This window comes from Crotalus tigris, unplaced genomic scaffold, assembly GCF_016545835.1.
Source record: "Crotalus tigris isolate CLP2741 ecotype Arizona unplaced genomic scaffold, ASM1654583v1 scf7180000023720.1715460, whole genome shotgun sequence".
Classification (NCBI taxonomy): Eukaryota; Metazoa; Chordata; class Lepidosauria; order Squamata; family Viperidae; genus Crotalus; species Crotalus tigris.
In genome coordinates, this window is record NW_024100139.1 from 1,018,887 (window position 1) to 1,040,246 (window position 21,360).

Here is a 21,360-nt window from a genome sequence, read left to right on the forward strand (position 1 = left end):
GGTGGCAGCTCTTCTGGCTCCATTTATAGCCAAAAGAGAGAGGTGGGGGCAAAGCTCTCGGTTCCCCCCTCCTTCCACAAGGCAACACTGAATCACAAGGAGGCAGTCTGTAATTAAATGGTGCAGTTCTAATCCAGCTTCTCCAGGCCTTACTTGAAATGATATTTACTATTCAAAATGGATTTTCTTTCTGGGAAATGGAAAGATAGTCTAACATCTGTAACTTATTAACAGAAATCCTTTTACCTGCTTTTTCATTCTAAACGCTACAGAACCAGCTGTGGATAATTTCTCCTGGTATATTAATAGGTAATTTTGTCTACCTATTTGTGAAACCAGGGTTTCAGTTAATTATTTAATTATTATTTTATTTGTATACTACCAGATTGAATGGGCTCACGGCAGTTTACTATACAAATAAAACTGGAAAATTATTGTGCAAAGCCTCTTGCAGCCCAATTTTGCACATTAACTTGGCAGTGAATCATTCTAAATTAGGTAAGAATTTCAGCTATGTTTAGAAATGCTTTCTTCAGTGATGGGTTTGCCAGTTAGCCAAACTCTGGACCTTTCCCTTTGCTCCCATCATTCCAATTCCAGGCTGAAGGAAAGATAACAGAATAACAGAGTTGGAAGGGATCTTGGAGGTCGTCTAGTCCAACCTCCTGTTCAAGCGGGAGACTCCTGACCATTCCAGACGAGTGGCTGTCCAGTCCCTTCTTAGAAACTTCCAGTGATGGAGGCTTGTTAGGAGTTGTGTGTCAGGTTGTGTGGCTGGGGAACCTGGTGGGGCTTCACCTCCTAGAGTGGCCGGCATGGGTGCCCCGCGGGAGGCCTTTCCAGCCTCTCTGCCTGGGAGAAAGAAGGGCTGAGGACCCCCTTGTGAAGCAGGTCTGCCGCCTGTCCTTGGGGCTGGCAGGGACAGGGCCCACAGGAGGGCCCACAGGAGCCTGGCGACTCTTCTAGCTCAAACTTGTCAGGTTTCGCTTTGCTGGCTTGCACTTTCCCCCCCCCCCCGCAGCTGGCAGTTTGCAGAGAATTTTGGAATGGGTGATTTGAGATGCTACCTGGGCATGTTTGTGTGAATGTGGGCCCTTTAGGCAGCTGAAGGAGCTTCCTGATAAATGGCCTTGGCCTTTGCTTATTCAGTGTGACCAGTTCTGGTTTTAAGGCACAAGAACTGAAGCTCCCTTTCAGACAAAACTCTTTCGGTCAGCTGCCTGCCTATCTCTACAGTAGTGGTTCTCAACCTGTGGGTCGGGACCCCATTTGGGGTCGAACGACCATTTCACGGGGGTCGCCAAACAATGCAGTCCGCCATTTTTTCCCCCTTTTCCTTAGCTGTGCTCCTCCCTTTTATTCTATTGGCTTTTGAAAGCCAATAGAATTGACTCTCTTGAATAGAGTCTAATTCTATTGGCTTTCAAAAGCCAATGGGAATTGTCCAGGCTGTCTCTGCCCTGCTGAGCCCGCCAAAAGTCCCATTCTGCAAACGGTGCTGCAAGTTGTCTGCAGCAAAGGCGAGCTGTCTGGAACTTTCCGCCCCTCCCTGCTGAGCAACTACTAAAAATGTAAGGAAAAGAGGGCCAGAGGTGGGAGGCCGGCGGGCGCAGGGAGGGTTGCTGGCGCGCGTGGGGCCCAGCGGGTGCCTTACCTCCCTTGGGCTGGGCCAGCTGGTAGCCAGCCGGTGGTCGGCTTGCGCCGTCTCTGCCACTTGCCAGCTATGCCTCGGCCGGCACAGGGGGCGGCACCACGCATGTGCGGCGCTCCCAGGCAGGGAAAGTCCTCGACTTACGACCGGTTGGATAGTCCTCGACTTACAACCGGTTGGGTAGTTCTCGACTTACGACTGGTTGGGGGTCGCGGCATTAAAAAGGTTGAGAACCACTGCTCTACAGGTTACCTAGAAAGTTGGTGTAAAATTGGTCCATCACAGCAATAATCTTTTATCATGGAGAAAAGTCAAATTAACGTTGGAGGTAGGAAAATTGGTGGAGTGTAACATTGCACGATTTTCAAGGAACAAACAAAGATGTTTTGAGTGAAGAGGAGGAAGCAGATAGAGCAAGGATAAGCAGATTTATCTTTACAAGTTGGGAGATAAGAATATGATTGCAAATTAGCTTTGGTAAGTAACGCTTTTGGAAATGTTTACATATTTAAATTTATTCCATTTGGAAAGAGTAATCTGTAAAAATCCTGATTCTGTTCAGCCCAAAAAAGCAGAGAAGTCTAGAGCGGGTTCTAGAGCAGCTGTTGTGGAAGGGAATGAATTCTAGTTGCAGGCTTGGAGTTTTGTAGACAGTAAAACCTCTAAATCCTTGCCAAGAACCCCTTTAGCAGATCCAGCCCTGAACCCCAAATCACTGCCTATTCATTCATCTAATTCCATTAGAATTTTCTTTGTTTTTGTTTCTCATACTGAATTGTTTCCTATTTTGATGTTATGTATCAATGATCTTTTATCAATTTTTTTACTCTGATCAGTTGAAATTGCTTTGTTATTTTTCAAAAATGTCTAAAAGAAAGCTAAAGACTTTTTTAAGATAGAGGGACACCAGCAGGATTTCTTAATTTGTTTTCCACAATTCTGAGAGTTCTTTAAATAAGAGATGTAAGTTCTGAAAGATAATCTTTCTAAATTATTTCAGTAAATAGGAAATTCAAGTAAATTTCATTATTTTCTAGAAAAAAAAATAGTTGATAGATATTATAGACTTACAACCACGACTTTTTTTCTTATAGAACGCCCAGAACGGAGTTCCGGCACCTTTTTTTGGATGGAACCTTGTAGAGTAGGCAAGGTGGGTTGTATGACGTGTGTGAGTTCTGGCACCTTTTTTTTTTTTACAAAAAACAAAACAAAACACTGCTTACAACCCAAGTTGAATTTCAGAAGAAAGCTTAAAGGATGAAAATTCAGAGGTATATTTACTCAAAGATCTCTCCAGACAAAAGTAAAATGGAAGCCAAGGTAGAATTTCTAGAAACCAAGCTGTGTAAAGACAACCTGAAATTTAAGCACACACTGGAAGCATTTGGTAAGGAAACTCTAGAAAACTATTCGATATGGATGAATTTTTGAAAGTTCTAAAAATTGATAGGATAAGTTGCCGGAGAGTATGAGGAAAACAACTGCTGCACGGCCTATTTGTAAAACAGTAAAATTGTTTTTCCTCAAGACAATTTTTTTACTGAATTTAGATTTTAAAAAATGAACAGATCCTAGATCAAAAATATGGAGAAAATGAAGTATTTTTCTGAAGAGAGTTTTTTCCAGGCTAACATAATTTCTGAAACTTACTTAACTCCAGTGTGGGAGGCAAGTAAATCACTTGTGAGAGATTGTTGATCTCTCTTGCAGTCAGAAAGCCATAGAAAGAAGCCTTGTTAGGCCACAGCTTCTTTATACATGGAATTGTGCCATATCTGAAATTTGGGCTTTAGCATTTATATCTAAATTTAACTTAAAGTCTGAATGTTAGCTACAATATTACTTACTTTTTTTCTTCTTACAGATTCTGATTGGGTTAACTAAAGTTTCTGAAGGTGTATCTGAGATTTATTGACTATGCACCTTATTTTTTGGCTGAATTACTGATTTTTGTCTTGGGATATTATGATCTGATCTGGTAGTAAAGTTAGTAGAGGATTGGAAACTGGCTGATGTGGTACCCATCTTCAAGAAAGGGGGGAAAAACTATAGACTATAGACCCAGGAAACTATAGACCAGTGATGGTGAACCTTTTAGAGACTGAGTGCCCAAAAATTGGCCCTGCCCCTGCCCCGCCCCGCTCCACCCCCTACCTCCTACCCCACCTGCCCGCAGGGCCACTCACCGCCTCCAGGGCCCGCCACAGATCGTCTAGGCAGCCCAGCAGCGCTATGGCGGTCACGCCCCGCGCCCTGCAGCATCACTGTGCACAATGGGGTGTGAGGGCAGAGTCTTGTCTACGCTGCCTGGCTGCCATGTCCTTGGCTGCGCTGCTCCGCATGGGCCACGCTCAGGGGTGACTCTCCTTCAGGGGGGCTGCTGGAGAGGAGGGGGTCGCAGGGGGAGGCGAGGCTGGGGCAATGGCACGTGTGCCCACAGAGAGGGCTCTGAGTGCCGCCTCTGGCACCCGTGCCATAGGTTCGCCACCACTGCTATAGACCATCAGTTTAACATCAATATCTGGGAAGATCCTAGAACAGATAATCAAAAAACAGATCTGCTAACAACTAGAAGCAAATAAAGTTATAACTAGTAGCCAGCATGGGTTTGTTAAAAACAGATCATGCCAAACCAATCTTATTTTAAGCAACCTGGAATTAAGGAGAAACTTCCTGACAGTGAGGACAATTAACCAGAGGAACGGCTGGCCTCCAGAAATCGTGGGTGCTCCATCACTGGAGGGTTTTAAGAAGAGGCTAGACAAGAATCCCAGGAAATAAAAGGAATAGAAGTTAATAAAAAAGAATATAAACTAAGAGCTTTTGCAGATGACTTGGTAGTTACCTTGTCTCAACCTACCTATTCTGTAGTAGAGTTGTTACAATTGATTTACCAATATGGACGGGTTTCGGGATTTAAAATTAATAATAATAAGACTAAAATATTACCCAAAAATATGACTAATTTGGATAAGCAGACTCTGGTTAACTTGACAGACTTTGAAGTTGTTGATAAGATAAAATATTTGGGGGTCACTTTATCTGTTTCTAATGTAAAATTGTATAAAAATAATTATGAAAGGTTGTGGGTCAGGGTACAAGGAGATTTGAAAAATTGGGAGAAGTTGCAATTATCCCTTATGGGAAGAATTGCGGTGATTAAAATGAATGTCCTGCCAAAGTTTCTCTTTTTATTTCAAATGATACCTATCTTAAAGATGAGGTTAACTTAAATGAATGGCAGAAAGGTATCAATAAATTTATTTGGGCAGGGAAAAAATACAAGAGTAAAGCTTAAAATTATGCAAGATATTCGTGAGAGAGGTGGACTCAAGGTACAGAATTTGAAATTGTATTATGATGCTGTGGCTTTAACATTACTTAGTGATTGGGTTAATTTAACAAATGTAGAAATACTCCACTTGGAGGGTTGGGATTTACTTTTTGGATGGCATGCCTATTTAATTTTTAATAAAAAAGTTGACCAGGTTTTTAAATCTCATATTATAAGGATTTCTTCGGGTTTGGAGGAAATATTATAAAAGTGATTTTAAAATACCATTATGGGCTATACCTTGGCATGCGATAGAGGGGATAAGGAGAGGAGTTAAGATGGATAGTGTTTCTTATGCACAATTACTCAGATGGGATGGTAAACATTGGCAGTTAAAATCTTTGGAAGATTTAGCACATGAAAATATTACATATTCATGGTTTCAGTATAGACAAATAGTGGATAGATGGAAGATAGATTGTAATATGGGTTTGCTTAGAGAAGATGAAAATCTTTTTAAACAAGTAAAAGACCAAAGGCGAACTCATATTAAGAGAATCTATGGGGTGCTAGTAGAACTGGATTCAGAACCAAAACTAATTAAAGAATGTATGATTAAATGGGCACAAAATTTTGGTGAACCAGTTCTACTAGATACCTGGGAAACCATCTGGGTGAGGAATGTTAAATTTACACAAGCCCAGAACTTAAGGGAGAATTTTTACAAAATGTTTTATAGATGGCACCTTGATCCACAAAAAATGTCTCGTATGTATCCTGACTTACAGCCTAAATGTTGGAGATGTGGTTGTTTGGATGCTACTTATTATCATATTTGGTGGTCGTGTAAAAATATAAAAGCTTTTTGGATTAAGATATGGTGGAATATTCAAAGAATTTTTAGAAGGAGGGTAAAATTTACCCCACAATTGTTTTTGTTGGGTATCGTTACTGATTGTGATGTTAAGGAGGTTATACTGATGTTAAATTTAATTACAGCCGCAAGGTTGTTAGTAGGGCAATACTGGAAGAAGGAATCTTTGCCTACCTTGCAAGAATGGTTTTTAAAAGTTTCTTATTTGGCGGAAATGGCAAAGATTTCGGCTTTTTTAAAGGATCAATCGCAAGAGAAGTTTTTTGCGGTATGGGAAAAATGGATAGATTTTATACAACATAAGTTGGATATAAAAAAATATTACTTAGTTTTTCAATAACTTATATATAAATCTTAATATTTTATAGATTGTATTTTTTTTCTTCTCTTTCCTTATATTTCTTATTTTTATTTTATCTTATTTTACTTCTTTTTTATATATACATCTTTTCTTCTTTCTTTTCTCTTTTATTCTTTTTCTTTTTAAGCATTTTTCTTTTTTAATATTTATGCTTTTTTACATATATATTATTGTTAATTATCTTATAAGCTTATGTAATGTATTTAGATATATTTATGGTTTATATTTTTTTAATCTCTTTTTAAGATTTTTAGAAATTTTAATTAAGCCTATATTCAGCTCTGGGAAGGTTGGGGGATGGAGTGGGAGGGTTGGGGTGGTTGGGTAGGGTTGTTTTTTGTTTTTTATCTTTTCCTTATTTGTAAAAATTTTAAAAATTTTCAATAAAAAAAAAAAAGAAGAGGCTAGACAATCACTTGTCTGAAATGGTATAGGACACGTCCTCCTGCTTGAGCAGGGGGCTGGACTAGAAGACCACCAAGATCCCTTCCAGCTCTATTCTATTCACCAATCAGTTGCCATGCCAGATCACTCTCAGATTGCCTTCCAGCTCATTGGAATCACACTCCACCCCCCACAAGGACATGGGTGATCCCTGTGGATCCCCAGAAGGGCTTTGGTTTTTCCTGAGGATCGGGTGGGTGGCTTGGCTGAGTCACAATCTGAATCCTGAGTCCTGAATCGCCCCCATCTGGCTTCTCCTGTGCCAGCTTTGGTTTCCAGAGGAGCTCCGTGAGAGGAAGTGCAGGAGGAGATGACTGGCGGGCTGCTACAGGAAGACTAGATGAGCCTGATAAGGGATCGCACCTTAGTGAGAAGGGTGACAAAACATTATCAACGTTTCTCCACCCTTACAGCATCCACCAATGGTTACCTGGCAGCCCTCAGAGTGACCTGGTCCCTGCTTGGGGGGACGGGTTCATCTGCAGAGCTGCTCTGAGGAGCATTCTGACCAGCAGTTATTTGGGGATGCTGTGAGTTGCCAGAGTCAATTTGGAGTTGGGGAGCATCCGAGTCAGATACCTTTTTTTAAAAATATATATATTATAATCACTGTTATAACCTCTATTGTTGTTTTTTACTTTATTATTTTTAATTTTGCACTGGTATTTTATGTCTTCTCTTTGACAGTTATAACACCTGGCTTGTAAGGATAAATAAGTCAAAGTAGAAAACGGAAGCCACGGCCTTTATCTCCATTGCAGGGGGATCGTCATGAGGTTGTGCCAGAGGTAGCCTGGAGTTGTAAGAAATAACGCTATTGGTACACACAGACTCCGGCTCCTCTTTTTTTCACAAAACACACACCTTAGGGCAAAATGACAATTTTGTGTCTGGATGGGAGGATTTGGATGAACTGAGCTAACTGCTAATTTGCCCGATTCCGCCTGCCTTTGCATTTGCTGCAGCCAGGAGGATCCAGCTGGGTGCCCTGCTTTGAGAGGCAGGTGGCATGACACCAGCTTGGTACCCGGGTTATCTCTAAGTACGAATCTGTGTGTTTCTAGCTAGCGAAGGAGGCACCTCCTATATCATGCTATAGGAGGTGCTTGCTGCTGGAAATGGGAAGTAAAAATATGAATTTCACTCCTGGAAAAGTTGGCATTTTTGCAAGGCAGAACAGATATTTATTTTCTGTCTGTCATCAAATTTATTTATAAATTTTATTGGCCACCCATCTTACCATAGGGTAACTCTGGGCAGCTTGCAGTTACATATGCAGTTAAAACATAAAAAGACATTAAAACCAAAAACACTGGGGAGGGTGTGGGCGGCATGGGTGGAGAGGTGGGATCTGAAGTATTGCTTACTCAGTAGCACACATGTACACATACACACCCATAATACACATATTTATGTACTATGGTCGGGCACAGGAGTGGTCAACTATGGCCCCTTTATAACCTGTGGACTTCAGCTCCCAGAATTCCTGAGCCAGCCATGCTATATGCACATAGGTATACACCTATTTAAATCCACACGAGCAGAATGAAGACGATGGCTTCACTAAAATAAGCAGCAAGCAGAGGAGATAAAAGCCATTTGCCAGGGTCACAAATGTCTGCTGGAATGGGTGGGTTCAAGAAGATGCTCGGTTCCATCCAGGGCCTGGGAAAGAGGACGCCCCTGGAGGCCTGCTCCTCCTCTCGGGATAGCTCACAGGAGGGGGGGCAGAAAACCTTTTCTGCAAGAGTTCCTCTTCTATAATTCAGATTCACTCCTTCCCTCAGGATCTTCCCCAAATGTGTTAATTTTTTTTAAATCTCAAAGGTCTTCAGGGAATACGACTATTGTTTGAGCCAGATATGCTGTTATCAACTGCAACTGTTTGTGTTGCAGGCATTTTTAAAAACTTTTTTATCCCACCTTTATTCCTTTTATAAATAACTCAATGCGGTGAACATATCCAGGACATCTTCCTTCTCCTATTGTCCCCACAACAACAACCCTGCAAGGTGGGATGGGCTAAGATTGGCCCAAAGCTGGCCTTCATGGCTAAGGTGGGGCTAGGATTCACTGTCTTCAAATTTTATAATTTCTATTATCTTGTGGGGCTGCGTTACTAGCTGTCCTGGGCCGTGGGTTGGACACACCTGATGGAAGCCATTCCAAGTCAAGCTGCCTTTTGCAATTGACGGGTGGAGATTTTGTCAATGCCAGTCATGTTCAAGTGGTGCTGCAGTCGTTTGGGATTGCACCCAAGGAACCTGTTAGTGGCACAATTGTTCTTCTTCTCTTTGCAGGTTTTGTATTTTGGGTTTTCTCCAATTCCTTTTCTTTTATTCTGCCATCACCAGGCACTGCAATGTCCACCACTCTCCAGGCTTCTTTTTCTTATCAACAATTGTTACACCTAGGGTGTTATGTAGCAGGTACTTGTCTGTTTGAGTTCTAAAGTCCTAGAGCATTTTAACTTCTTCATTTTTTATGACTTTCTCTATTTTGTGGTCCCACCAATTCTTGCTTGCAGATCTTCCAATGCTCCACTGTTGCTATTTTGCCATGCCGTTGCTTGTAGTCAGTCTGGGCAATCTTCTTGCAACAGCTAACCAGGGGGTCCCCTCTTTCTTCAGCTTCTTTGCAGAGATATCACTTCTGTTTGTTGCTGTCTTCTCAATTCGGGCTTCGTATGTATTTTTTCTTAAGGCTTGGTCTTGTGCAGCCAGAATTAGCCCCTCTGTCTCTTTCTTCAACTTTCCTGCTCTTAGCTATTGGAAGGTCCTGTTATCTGCTTTGTCTGCTATTTTTAATACACTGGCCATGTAATAGTTTGCCTTGCCATTTCTCATTTTTATTCTTCATTTGGTCTTTCAAGTAGGCCAGTGCGGTCTCTCCACTACTTAATAAGCCATCCTGGTATACTAGCTTCAGTACATCTTCTTCTCTGTCCTTCAGATATTCTTCCAATGCCCTTTTTCTTCTTCAGCCATCTGATGTACTTGCAACATTTCACACCCACCTATTTTTCCTTGGTAAGTAGAATCTGTCAACATTGCTACATTGATGAAGGGCATGATTCATTGCTATTCTGGTCTTCCTATCCAAGCCTTTTAATTCTGCTTGAGTCCAGCCTACTGTTCCAGCTGTGTATCTAATGACAGGAATTGCCCAGCTGTTAATTGCCTTGATGGCATTTCCTCCACTGAGTTTGGACTTTAAGATCTTCATTTTCATGATGCATTCACTTCTAACCTTCTTGACTTCAGTGAGCTTGATGAAGTCAACTTGAAGGATATCCAAGAATTTACAATGATTGTCTTCACCCAGACTCTTGATGTTGTTTACATAAGGCAGTGGTTCTCAACCTGTGGGTTGGGACCCCATTTGGGGTCGAACAACCATTTCACGGGGATCACCAAACAAGTCTGTCCGCCATTTTTTCCCCCTTTTCTTTGGCCACGCCCCTGGCACCTGGTGATGTATAAGTGGTTGGAGGTCACCACAGCATGGGGAACTGTATTATGGGGTCGCGGCATTAGAAAGGTTGAGAACCACTGACATAAGGTATCTTGATTCCTTCAGTTTTTCACTGTTTTTCTCTTTATTATTAACTACTTTCACACTTAACAATATATATGAAAATATTTGCTACGAGGGGTCCTTGGTGCGCTCAGAACTTGTTTTCTTGCAGACATTTCATTACTCAAACTAATTAACATAATCAGCGCTAGTGTTCACTACTTAGAGTGAATATTCACTGCTTAGAGTCACTTGTAATTGAAGTGATATAAAAGACTGGTTCATAAATAAATAAATAGAGCAATTACTGATCCTATGAAGGGCCTGTCACTGGAGCACAAGTTCTGAGCAAATTCTCCTTACTTCAATCTCTTCAAAGTAAAAGGACGAAGTAACTACGGTAATATTGCTGCTGAGAGATCAGCTTCTCCAGATGAAAGGTCCTGTTGTACTCCCATCTGGATGCTGCTGCCGAGACCTTTCCTGAGGCTTCTCTAGAGAACTGGAGAACCCAGCAGGTGAGGGCAAGGGCAGGCACTGCCCCTGGGGGGGGGGAATTCTGGAAGCTTTGCTGGACTGTTACAGAGCCGACTGTCTCAAGCGCTTCACTAAGTGTATTCGGCAGTGTGGAGGAAATGCATGTTGCAGAAAAGGGGAAACGATGCTCTTGGGGGATAGGACAGGTGGAGAAGAAAGATCCTCACTTGACCCGGCTATGGTAATTCACCACCTCCTTCCCCAGGCCCAGATATCCTGCCTGGAGCCTTACACAGGACTGTCCATTTTGAACACTCTGGTTTTAATCAGGATTTATTAAAAGCTGTTAGTCATTCTTTGCCGTAAACTAAAAGTCAGGATTTTTAACATATAAGGGTGGGGTTCATGCATCATGGAGGATGGTGCAATGTCAGGTGGCTGGGCAAGGGCAGCTGTTGTTCTTCTCTTCAGTAAGGGGGGGAAGAGGAGCTCAACAGACCTCATTTTTAGTAGCAAAATCAGGGGAATGAACCAAGAAAGCATCTGGCAGCTTCTCCCGGGAGAGTTTGGTAGAGCAAAAGACCAAGAGTGGCCTGGACAGGGCTGTCCTTGGAGGGACACAGAGTCAGTGGCACCCAGCACGCCCAGGGCTCTGGGTAAGGCTGGAGGAAGTGGGGCGTGGCATGAAACGAGGCGCTCTTCTAGGCGCTGTGCTGCTCAACCTCTAGTGAGGGATGGAGGGTCGCCAGGCCAGGAATGGGGCTGGGTCGGCGGAACTGGGAGTTCTAGTCTTGCCTTAGGCACAGAGCCAGCTGGGTGACCTTGAGCCAGTCCCTCCCTTAGGAAGAAAGAAAAGGCAAACCACTTCCAAAAAACCTTGCCAAGAAAACTGCAGGGATTTGTCTGGATAGTTGCCAGGAGTCAACACTTCGAAAATACTGTAAAAATTGCTACTGACACAAAGATAGAGATAGCAAAATACTATAGGATGGTATAAATATTCAGGGGAATCTGAAGAAGCACAAACAATGGGAAGAAATTGGCAAGATATATTCAACAGGGACAGATGGAAAGCCCTTCAGGTGTCTAGGGATAATCACAGATGAGGAGCCATCTTGGTCAGCAATACAGGGCGAAGCACCAGGGCGACACAGCCCCAGTGATAACAAGTGTAGTTTCCCTTCCAACCCCATTTTTCTATTATTCTGTTCTAAGATCAAGGGAAGTCCTAGTTCTCTGCCTTGGTCAGACTGTACTTAGTATGCTGTGTGCAGTTCATTCTGGGAAAAACACTCTCCACACTAGAGGTATCCAGAAGGGACCACCAAGACGATACAGTACCGGGAAGGAGGAAAACGAAGAGGAACAGTTTGAGGCATCCCATAGGCTTAATTGGGGAAGACCAGGAGTGGCCTTGAATAGAAGATGGAGCAGCAGTCTTCCAGGTCCTTGCAGAAGAGAGGACAATGGATTTAAACTAAAGAGAAATAGATTTTGGTTTCAGGAAAAAAAAAATCCTATGTAAGGACCCCCCCCTTTGCATCTTAAGAAGACAGAACTCTTAGAATAATTCTTCCAACAGGCATCCTTTATTAAGAGAAAATGGTTGCAGGCGTTCTAGACAGGACTTGGGGTCCAAGCTCTCCCATTCAAGGTTTTAAGGGGTTCCCCAGTAGTTCCACCCCCCTCTTCCAGTGACAGTTTCAGGCATCACAATCCCACCCCTTTTTTCCTTTCTTCCGTCTGGATGGAGACTTCAGATAAACTACATGAAAGGTAAATAGCCTCCTTTGTTATGATAAGGCCTTTTGGTGCTAACCACATTCAAACCCTTTGAAGTTGTACCAAAGGAAGTGAGGGCCATAAAGCCCCTTTGTTCACCCCCCTCTCTTTCTTTATGACAGAATCCAGAGAGGGCAGAAATGGGATTTTCTACAATTGATAACTGGGGATGAAGTATAATTGGATTCTGACATCCTAACTGAGTTGTTCAGTATGGAACAGATTGCCTTGGGAGGTGTAATGGACTGTATGGGTGACCTTGGGGGACGAGGGGAGGAGAAGCTGCCTAGGAAGCAACCAGCAAGAGAGGCCGGAGTCCCTAGTAGCTAAACAGACAGAGGAAGAAACTTAGAAATGGATCTGCACTAACGGATCAAGTACTTTTGTGGCCGAGGGAAGCTTTTGTCTTCCGACTGGCAAGATTTTGTTAATGCAGCCTTACAGTAAAGGAGCTTTAGCTCATCAGGTTGCGCTTCCTGTCTGGTTTGGCTAGGAGGGCTGACAGAAGGTGATGATGCTTCTTTGATGGAAGGCTTTGAACGGGTGCTGGGTGGCTCTTTGTTGGGGATGCTGTAGGAATGGATTGGACCAGATGATCTTCAAACTAAAATCTTTACATTCTGTCATTTGATCTTGCTGAATCCCAATCATAGTCAATGTGATACACAAATGTCCCCCCCCTCCATTGATTCAAGCTTAATTATTTTTTTCACTCATATACTACTGAATTTGAAACTGGCTCATTAATTTATGTGAAACTGGTTGGCATGCAGAGGCACCCCCCCCCAATAAAGTAAGAGGGAGACGGGCACCAGGCCCCCTGTCTCCATAAGGAGTGGTGGTGGCGCAGTGGTTAGAATGCAGTACGGCAGCTGACTCTGCCCACAGCCTGGAGTCCGATCCTGTCAGGGCTCGATGCTGAGTCAGCCTTCCATCCTTCGAGGTCGGTAAAATGAATATTGGGGTCCACATGCTGACTCTGTAAACCACTTAGAGAGGGCTGTGAAACACTATGGGAAGTATTGAACTCTTGATAGCGCTACTGCTATTGCTAGAATGCAGTGTTTCCCAAACTTGACAATTTTAAGGCATGTGGACTTCAACTCCCAGAATTCCACAGCCAGCATTGCTGGCTGTGGAATTCTGGGAATTGAAGTCCACATGCCTTAAAATTGTCAAGTTGGGGAAACACTGCTAGAATGTGATGGGGCTGGGGGTCTTTGCTCCTTCAGGGAATCCCCATTGGTAATGACAGTTCTCTGAATCTTTGTGCTAGAAGCCGAAGAATGGGGTGGGGCGGAGGAGGAAAAATGGGGTGAAGGTCAGTCAAGGTTTCCAGTCCTGCTTGGGCCCTGCAGCTGAAAATGAGATCCTTCCAGGTGGGAGCAGCTCTTCTGAATTGTTTGTATCTGAATGTGTGCAGGTGTGTATGGGAAATGGAAAGAAGCAGCTGTGGCTGTGTGGAGGAAGGTGTGTGTGTTGCGAGGAGGAAGCAGCACAGTCAAATCCTGGCCTGGAAGCACTTATGGGTGGAGGAATCCAGCAGCACATTGAACCCAGAAAGGGGACAGTGAGCAAGAAGGCAGAGCTGCCCTGGACCTAGTCCTAATGTACTGCCTTGGGCAGCCAGATTGGGAGGGCTATTTTGAATTGATAAAAGGAACAATCTGCTCGTAGGAGAAGGAATGGCAGAACCTGGGAGCAAAGTCAAAAGAGGCATCAGCTTAGAATTCCTACGTAACCACAAAGTCCAACCAACCTCCTTTGAATTACGTTGACCCTTATGTCACTCCAAGAAGGTGCCAAATATTAGTTCAGAAAATTCCTGTGTGTGGGCATGAGTAGCAATAAATCAGTTCAGTAGGATCTTCACGTGTGGGCCTGGTCTTTTGCACCTGACGTTGTGGTTGTGTTATTTAAAAGTAGATCTTTCTCAAACCTTAAGATCTTGCTGTTTAAAAGTCACAATCTCTCGCTTCTCGCATTTGTCCCACTGTTGCAGAGATGCAGGTTGTGTTGTCCTTGCCTAGTTTTTATATGATGGAAGAAGCATCAGAATCGTGAGGGTTTGTCCTTTGGCCAGCTTGTTGTGGAGCCTGATGCTGTAAATCATAGATTTATAAATGTCAATCTGTGATTCATAAATGCCAAAAAATGCAGAAGTCCTAAAATATTAAGAATGCTCTGCTTATGCCTAGAGGTGCTCTTGGCCAGTCAGAAACATTCGACTTCTACCTCTTCTCCTGTTTGCGCTCCTCATGGAGAACAGCTGGTCAGGAAGGAAGAAGGTCATGAATAACAAAATGGAAAGATCAAGCTGGCAAGGCCAAGAGCCTTGCTCCCTGTTGGGCTAGGTCAGGGGTAGGCAACCTCGGCTCTTTTATGACTCATGGATTTCAACTCCCAGAATTCCTGTGCCAGCTATGCTCATAAAAGAGCCGAGGTTGCCTACACCTGGGTTAGGGCTAGACACATATTCCCAGCATGAATCCTCTTCTCTTCTCCTGAATGGGCAGTCCCACAATTACCCCTCTTCCATTCAGGTTACAGGACGAGGAGAATAAGATCTTTAGGAACACAGAAAAAGCCAACAATTGAGTTTATTTATTTTTCCTTCTTTTTGCAGGTGGAGACTACTGAGTCCTGTCCCCAAACGTGACGTCGGCCCTAAAGAATTGCCCGAGAAGCCAAATGCATGCAGCACCTTGGTTTCCCAGGGCTTCGTCTGCACCTGAGGGCCACTTGCAAGAGCAGCTGGACCATCCATAGCAGACCGAAGCGTATCCAGCTGACGTGCATAGATTCCTTGTGTACAGGAGAGGATGACGGAACTATGCTGGAGAAGAAGGGCAGGCCAAGGAGAGAAAGAGATCTGACTCTTTCATGGGAAAGGGAAACTCCCTTCCTTACTGGAATGTGCAACTGTTTATTTCCCCAAGCGAGAGTGCCTTGAGATCTGCTGCAATGATGGACTGTAATTGCTGCTGACATATTTGAATTCTGTACCCCAGCTGGGAGAGACGGAGCTGCTGGTGGAGGGGCATTTTGGAGGAACCTTCTCAGCCACCGCCCAGCTGTCCGTCCCCTTGAGACCCGATTCCCGGACCTCCTCTTCAGAGAGTTTCAGGTGGCCTCTCCTGCTCCCCTCCGCTGTACCATGGGATGTCGGCAAAGTTCAGAGGAGAAAGAGGCAGCGCGGCGGTCCCGAAGGATTGACCGCCACCTGCGCTCTGAGAGTCAGCGGCAGCGGAGGGAAATCAAGCTCCTCCTCCTGGGCACCAGCAACTCCGGCAAAAGTACCATTGTCAAACAAATGAAAATCATTCACAGCGGCGGCTTTAATTTGGAAGCTTGCAAGGAATACAAGCCCTTGATTATCTACAATGCCATCGACTCTCTCACCCGCATCATCCGCGCCCTGGCATCCCTGAAAATCGAGTTCCACAACCCCGACCGCGCCTACGATGCCGTGCAGCTCTTTGCTTTGACAGGCCCTGCGGAGAGCAAAGGGGAGATCACGCCGGAGCTGCTGGGGGTCATGAAGAGGCTCTGGGCCGACTCCGGGGTGCAGGAGTGCTTCCGCCGGTCCAACGAGTACCACCTGGAGGACAATGCTGCCTACTACCTGAACGACCTGGAAAGGATCGCCGCCTTGGACTACATCCCCACCGTGGAGGACATTTTGCGCTCCCGGGACATGACGACGGGGATTGTGGAGAACAAGTTTACCTTTAAAGAACTGACTTTCAAAATGGTGGACGTGGGTGGGCAGAGATCCGAGCGCAAAAAGTGGATCCACTGTTTTGAGGGGGTTACAGCAATAATTTTCTGTGTGGAGCTGAGTGGATATGACTTGAAGCTGTATGAAGATAACCAAACGGTAAGTGTGCCTGAGCCTTTTTTGGTCCCTCTTCAGCACCTCATTATGGGGCTTCTGAGAGAGTTTGCTCCGTTGCTGAACGCTGGTTCTGAATGCTACCCATAGCTCGGCCTCCTAGGCTTCCCTCCTGCTGCATTCACAGAAGAGCTTCACCTTCTAATTTAGTCAAGTCACGATGGCTTACTTAGATGAAAGATAAAGTAACTGCCTTTCAATGGGGGGGGGGGGGAATTTAGTAAAAAGGATGCCGCTAAAGGCAGGCCAATGGCAGCAGGGGAAGGGTGAGGTCTTGGGAAGTGGGGGCTGCCCAGATGTCGAGGGGAATGTGTGGATAGGGAAGCCTCTTCTGCCAAGGAAAGCTCTCCCTATGAAAGGGGCACAGGCGGAATTAGCAGAGGGTCTCCAGGGAGGAAGAGGCTCTGCTCTGCAGATGCCAAGTAACAAGACTAGTGCAGTCTCACCTGGCAGGAAAAGCCAAAAACTGTGTGGGCCTTATTGCAGAAGAAGCACCTGCCATCTCCTAGCGCAATGGTTCTCAACCTGTGGGTCGGGACCCCATTTGGGGTCGAACGACCATTTCACGGGGGTCGCCAAACAAGGCTGTCCGCCATTTGCCCCCTTTTCTTTGGCCAAGCCCTTGGCACCCGATGATGTAATAAGTGGTTGGGGGTCACCTCAACATGGGGAACTGTATTATGGGGTCGCGGCATTAGAAAGGTTGAGAACCACTGTCCTAGTGCTTGTGAGCGATCAGCCTTTTCCTTTTTACCAATAAAATGGAAAGACAATTCCTGCCTAAAGGATCTCATAGCTGATTTTTGCCTCACTTTACCAGTTGCTTTTCAGAGCAACTGAGTTTTCAAGAGCCATTTCATTAATTAATTATTTGTACTTGCTCAGTCCAAATGTCCACAGCCTCTCTTTTGGTGTGTGTATATGTGTGAGTCTCCTGCCAAAGGAGGGGAGAGACATACCGTATATTCCGGCGTATTAGGCGACCCGGCATATAAGACGACCCCCGAGTTCGACGCCGGGTCGCAAGACGATCGACGCCGAGTCGCATATAAGACGACTTTCTAGGCATGCGACTCGGCGTCGATCATCTTATACGCCGGAAATGACGTCATTTCCGGCGTATAAGATGACTTTCTAGGCATGCGACTCGGCGTCGATCATCTTATACGCCGGAAATAACGTCATTTCCAGCGTATAAGATGATCGACACCGAGTCGCATGCCTAGAAAGTCATCTTATACGCCGGAAATGACGTCATTTCCGGCGTATAAGATGATCGACGCCGAGTCGCATGCCTAGAAAGTCGTCTTATACGCCGGAAATAATAAATAAATAAATAAATGTTATGACTCGGCGTATAAGACGACCCCCGAGTTCAGAGGCTGTTTCATCGTTCTCAAAAGTCGTCTTATACGCCGGAATATACGGTAGTTTTTGGATGTGCAGTGGAGACAATGAAATAATTCTACAAGTATGATCTCTCATTTACATGAAACTGATTTTGATTTTAATTATTAATTCAATAAATACTAATTTTTCATCCTGGCTGGGGAGTCTGGCCTTAGGATAGATAATAACAACAACAACAACAACAACAACAACAACAATAAAGTTGGAAGGGACCTTGGAGGTCATCTAATCCAACCCCCTGCTCAGGCAGGAAACCCTATACCATTTCAGACAAATGGCTGTCCAGTCTCTTCTTAAAACCTTCCAGTGTTGGTGCATCCACAGCTTCTGGAGGCAGATTGTTCCACTGGTTGATTGTTCCAACTGTCAGGAAGTTCTCCTTAGTTCTAGATTGCTTCTCTCCTTGGTTAGTTTCCATCCATTGCTTCTTGTCCTGCCCTCTGGTGCTTTGGAGAAAGCTTGACTCCCTCTTCTTTGGGGCAGCCCCTGAGATACTGGAACACTGCTATCATGTCCCCCCTCGTCCTTCTCTTCAATTAAACTAGACATACCCAATTCCAGCAACTGTTCCTTATATGTTTTAGCCTCCAGTCCCCTGATCATATTCGTTGCTCTTCTCTGTATTCTTTCTAGAGTCTCAACATCTTTTTTACATCGTGGTGACCAAAACTGGATGTAGTATTCAAAGTATGGCCTTACCAAGGCATTGTAAAGTGGTATTAATACTTCACATGATCTTGATTCTATCCCTCTGTTAATGCAGCCTAGCACTGTGTTGGCCTTTTTGGCAGCTGCAGCATACTGCTGGCTCATATTTAAGTGATTGTTCACTAGGACTCCGAGGTCCCTCTCACAGTTACTATTGTTGAACAAGGTACCCCCTATACTATACCTGTACATTTGGTTTTTCTTGCCTAAATGTAGGACCTTACTTTTTTTACCATTGAATTTTATTTTGTTGGATAGCGCCCAGTGTTCAAGTCTGTCCAGATCCTCCTGTATCTTAAGCCTGTCTTCTGGAGTATTGGCTATTCCTGCCAGCTTGGTGTTGTCTACAGATTTGATGAGTTCCCCATCTATTCCCTTGTCCAAATTGTTGATGAAGATGTTGAAGAGCACTGGGCCCAGAACAGAGCCCTGGGGCACCCCATTACTCACTTCCCTCCATGTAGATGCAGTTCCATTGAGGACCACGCACTGAGTAGGGCCAGTCAGCCAGCTACGAATCCATCCGGTGGTGATGCTGTCTAAGCCACATTTTTCTATCATATCTCAAGTAGTAGGTTGTGGTCTACTTTATCAAATGGTTTACTGAAGTCCAAGTAAATTATATCCACAGCATACATATAAATGCATACATATAGTCAGACAGACATATATAGTCATACATACGTACTCACATATGGAAAGAGAGATGAGGAAAATGTTGAGGGTTGACTTCAGTAAAATTGGACAATTTTAAATAGGTAGGTTAAGGAACCAAGCAGTGAAGAAAGATTTGTCTGCGTATTGTGTCCATATGTATGTGCATATGCACATGCATGTGTGCTTGTAGTATTTTGTCTATCTAACTTTCAGGGATGGGTAGGAAGCATCTTAAATTCTGTGTTAAATTTCTTTTGAGTATATATGTTAATATCAGCTTGGAATTTGAGCAAACATAATTATGGGAATCTCTGGCTATATATATAAGATATATTTTGAGACTGTTGCTTTTACCCTCCCAAACTTGATTTTTATTGTCAATTTTCTTTGTTCTTCCAAAATCTTGCCTTGCTATAAAATTTATCTCTGGTAGCAACCTGCATCTGACATGCCTTCTAGTATCCATCTGTTCTGATAGGGCTTCTGGACAACCCTTTCTGCGACCAATGAACTCCAGGAGCTGGATGGTACCTAAAGTTAACGCACTGGAAATAGTTGTCCCAAGTTTGAGTTCCATGAGGTCAAGTCCTGGTAAATGCTTTGAATCCCATAGATCAGTGATGGCGAACCTTTTAGAGATCGAGTGCCCAAATTGCAACCCAAAACCCACTTATGCATCGTTGGGTGCCGGGCGGGCTTGGCCCATTGGGTAGGTGTGGCCAACTGGGTGGGCGTGGCTGCAGTGGTAACAGCAGACTGGGTGGGACTAAAAAGTTCAATCAATCAATTCCAACTTTGCAAGATCTTTTTTTCCCTCTCGAGAAGTTGAAATTGACTGATTGATTGAACCTTTTTTTTTTTTTTACATGGCGGAGGCCTAAAGCGAAAAGGTTTTATAAAACCCAGCTGAAGGCCTAGGACAGGGGCGACAGCGCACGTGCCTACAGAGAGGGCTCTGAGTGCTGCCTTTGGCACCCATGCCATAGGTTCGCCACCACTGCCCTGGAATAAATCTGAGGAGTCCCAATAAAGCAGGGGTCCCCAACCCTCGGTCCGTGGACCAGTACCGGGCTGTGGCATGCCAGCAACCGGTCTGCACAAACAAGCAAAGCCCCATCCACAAGAAGCAGGCAGCACACAAAAACACGCCCCTTCCGGTCCGCGAAAAATCCTCTCTCCACGTAACCGGTTCCTGGTGCCCAAAAGGTTGGGGATCTCTGCAGTAAAGGACAAAACCATTGCTTGATGCATCTGGTGATCATTGCAATTCTACACAATCAGTATATTCTTATTATTTATTAAATTTGTTTGGCGCCCATTTTGCCACAAGGTCACTCTGGGGCCTTTCAGCGGTATGAGCCCTTCATTGATTATGGACTTTGAGAAAGATATCATTTACATTTCTTTAAATGATAACTTCTGGGGACAATTGAGTACAGCCCCAATTCCATTTGGCTCAGCCACATTCTTGTACCCCTCTGTCTTTCTACACATCTCTAGAATTCAGGCTTAGAGGCCATGTGCACACGTTCAAGCCTGCCCTCTCTAGTTGGAGTCTTCTTTTTCTGTTCCTCTGGTCACCTAATGGATATTTACTGGCTCTGAAATAGGAATACTTTCTGGAATTGAAGAAAAGGTCAGGATTTCTTGGAATTATTCAGCTTGGGGTCCATAGAAACTTCTCTCTGCTTAATTTAGAGAATGGGTGAGGAAAATTTCATTTTGAATCCTAATGTAGTTTAGAGAAAGCTTGCTGTGATCAACATTGCATGGCCAATGCTCTTGCATATAATAAAGATGCTCTAGAATTACACGAGTAAGAAGAGATTAGTGCAAGCAATCTGAAAATGATCGAGATTGTAGAAAGAAAATGTACCACCAATAGAAGAATATTTGTAGTTCACGGCTGAACTGTTGGGTCTGCGCTTAGTTGTTTTCTTGCAGATATTTCATGACCCAAGTAGGTAACATCATCGGTGCAAACCCACTCCCTTCTAGCACTGATGATCTTACCTAACAGGGTCATGAAACGTCTGCAAGAAAACCACCCAACTCAAAGAGCATCAAGGACCCCAAAGAAAATATTTGGAGATTATGTGGAATCATAAAATTGAAAACTGTCTCCTGCGCAGTGCAGACTTCCTGATCAAGCATTCCAGTTGTCCCAGCACCTATCTGGGATGACCACCGGAACACATTCGGGAAAAGCAGGTGCCCTGTGGTGCAGAAAGACAGAGGTGGCCTTGAGAAACGAGAGGTTGGCACAATACAAGTCCAAAATAAATCTCTGCTTCACTCAGCTGCACTC

The 21,360-nt window shown here is 44.2% G+C and overlaps 2 protein-coding genes across 5 annotated transcripts in view; one reads left to right on the plus strand and one right to left on the minus strand.

The window, feature by feature from the left end:
* The window catches only part of RSPH14 (radial spoke head 14 homolog), a 95,973-nt gene that overhangs the window by 15,951 nt on the left and 58,662 nt on the right, over window positions 1–21,360 (minus strand). The window lies entirely within an intron of this gene.
* The window catches only part of GNAZ (G protein subunit alpha z), an 81,687-nt gene that overhangs the window by 11,184 nt on the left and 49,143 nt on the right, over window positions 1–21,360 (plus strand). For 3 of the 4 annotated variants that reach the window (XM_039321083.1, XM_039321081.1, XM_039321084.1), the window contains exon 2: window positions 15,009–16,262. In XM_039321083.1, coding sequence (XP_039177017.1) covers window positions 15,540–16,262 — 723 coding nt within the window. In that variant the 5' untranslated portion in view covers window positions 15,009–15,539. Of the gene's footprint in view, window positions 1–2,745; window positions 2,805–15,008; window positions 16,263–21,360 lie in introns of all 4 variants that reach the window. The other variant, XM_039321082.1, reaches the window with a different exon arrangement.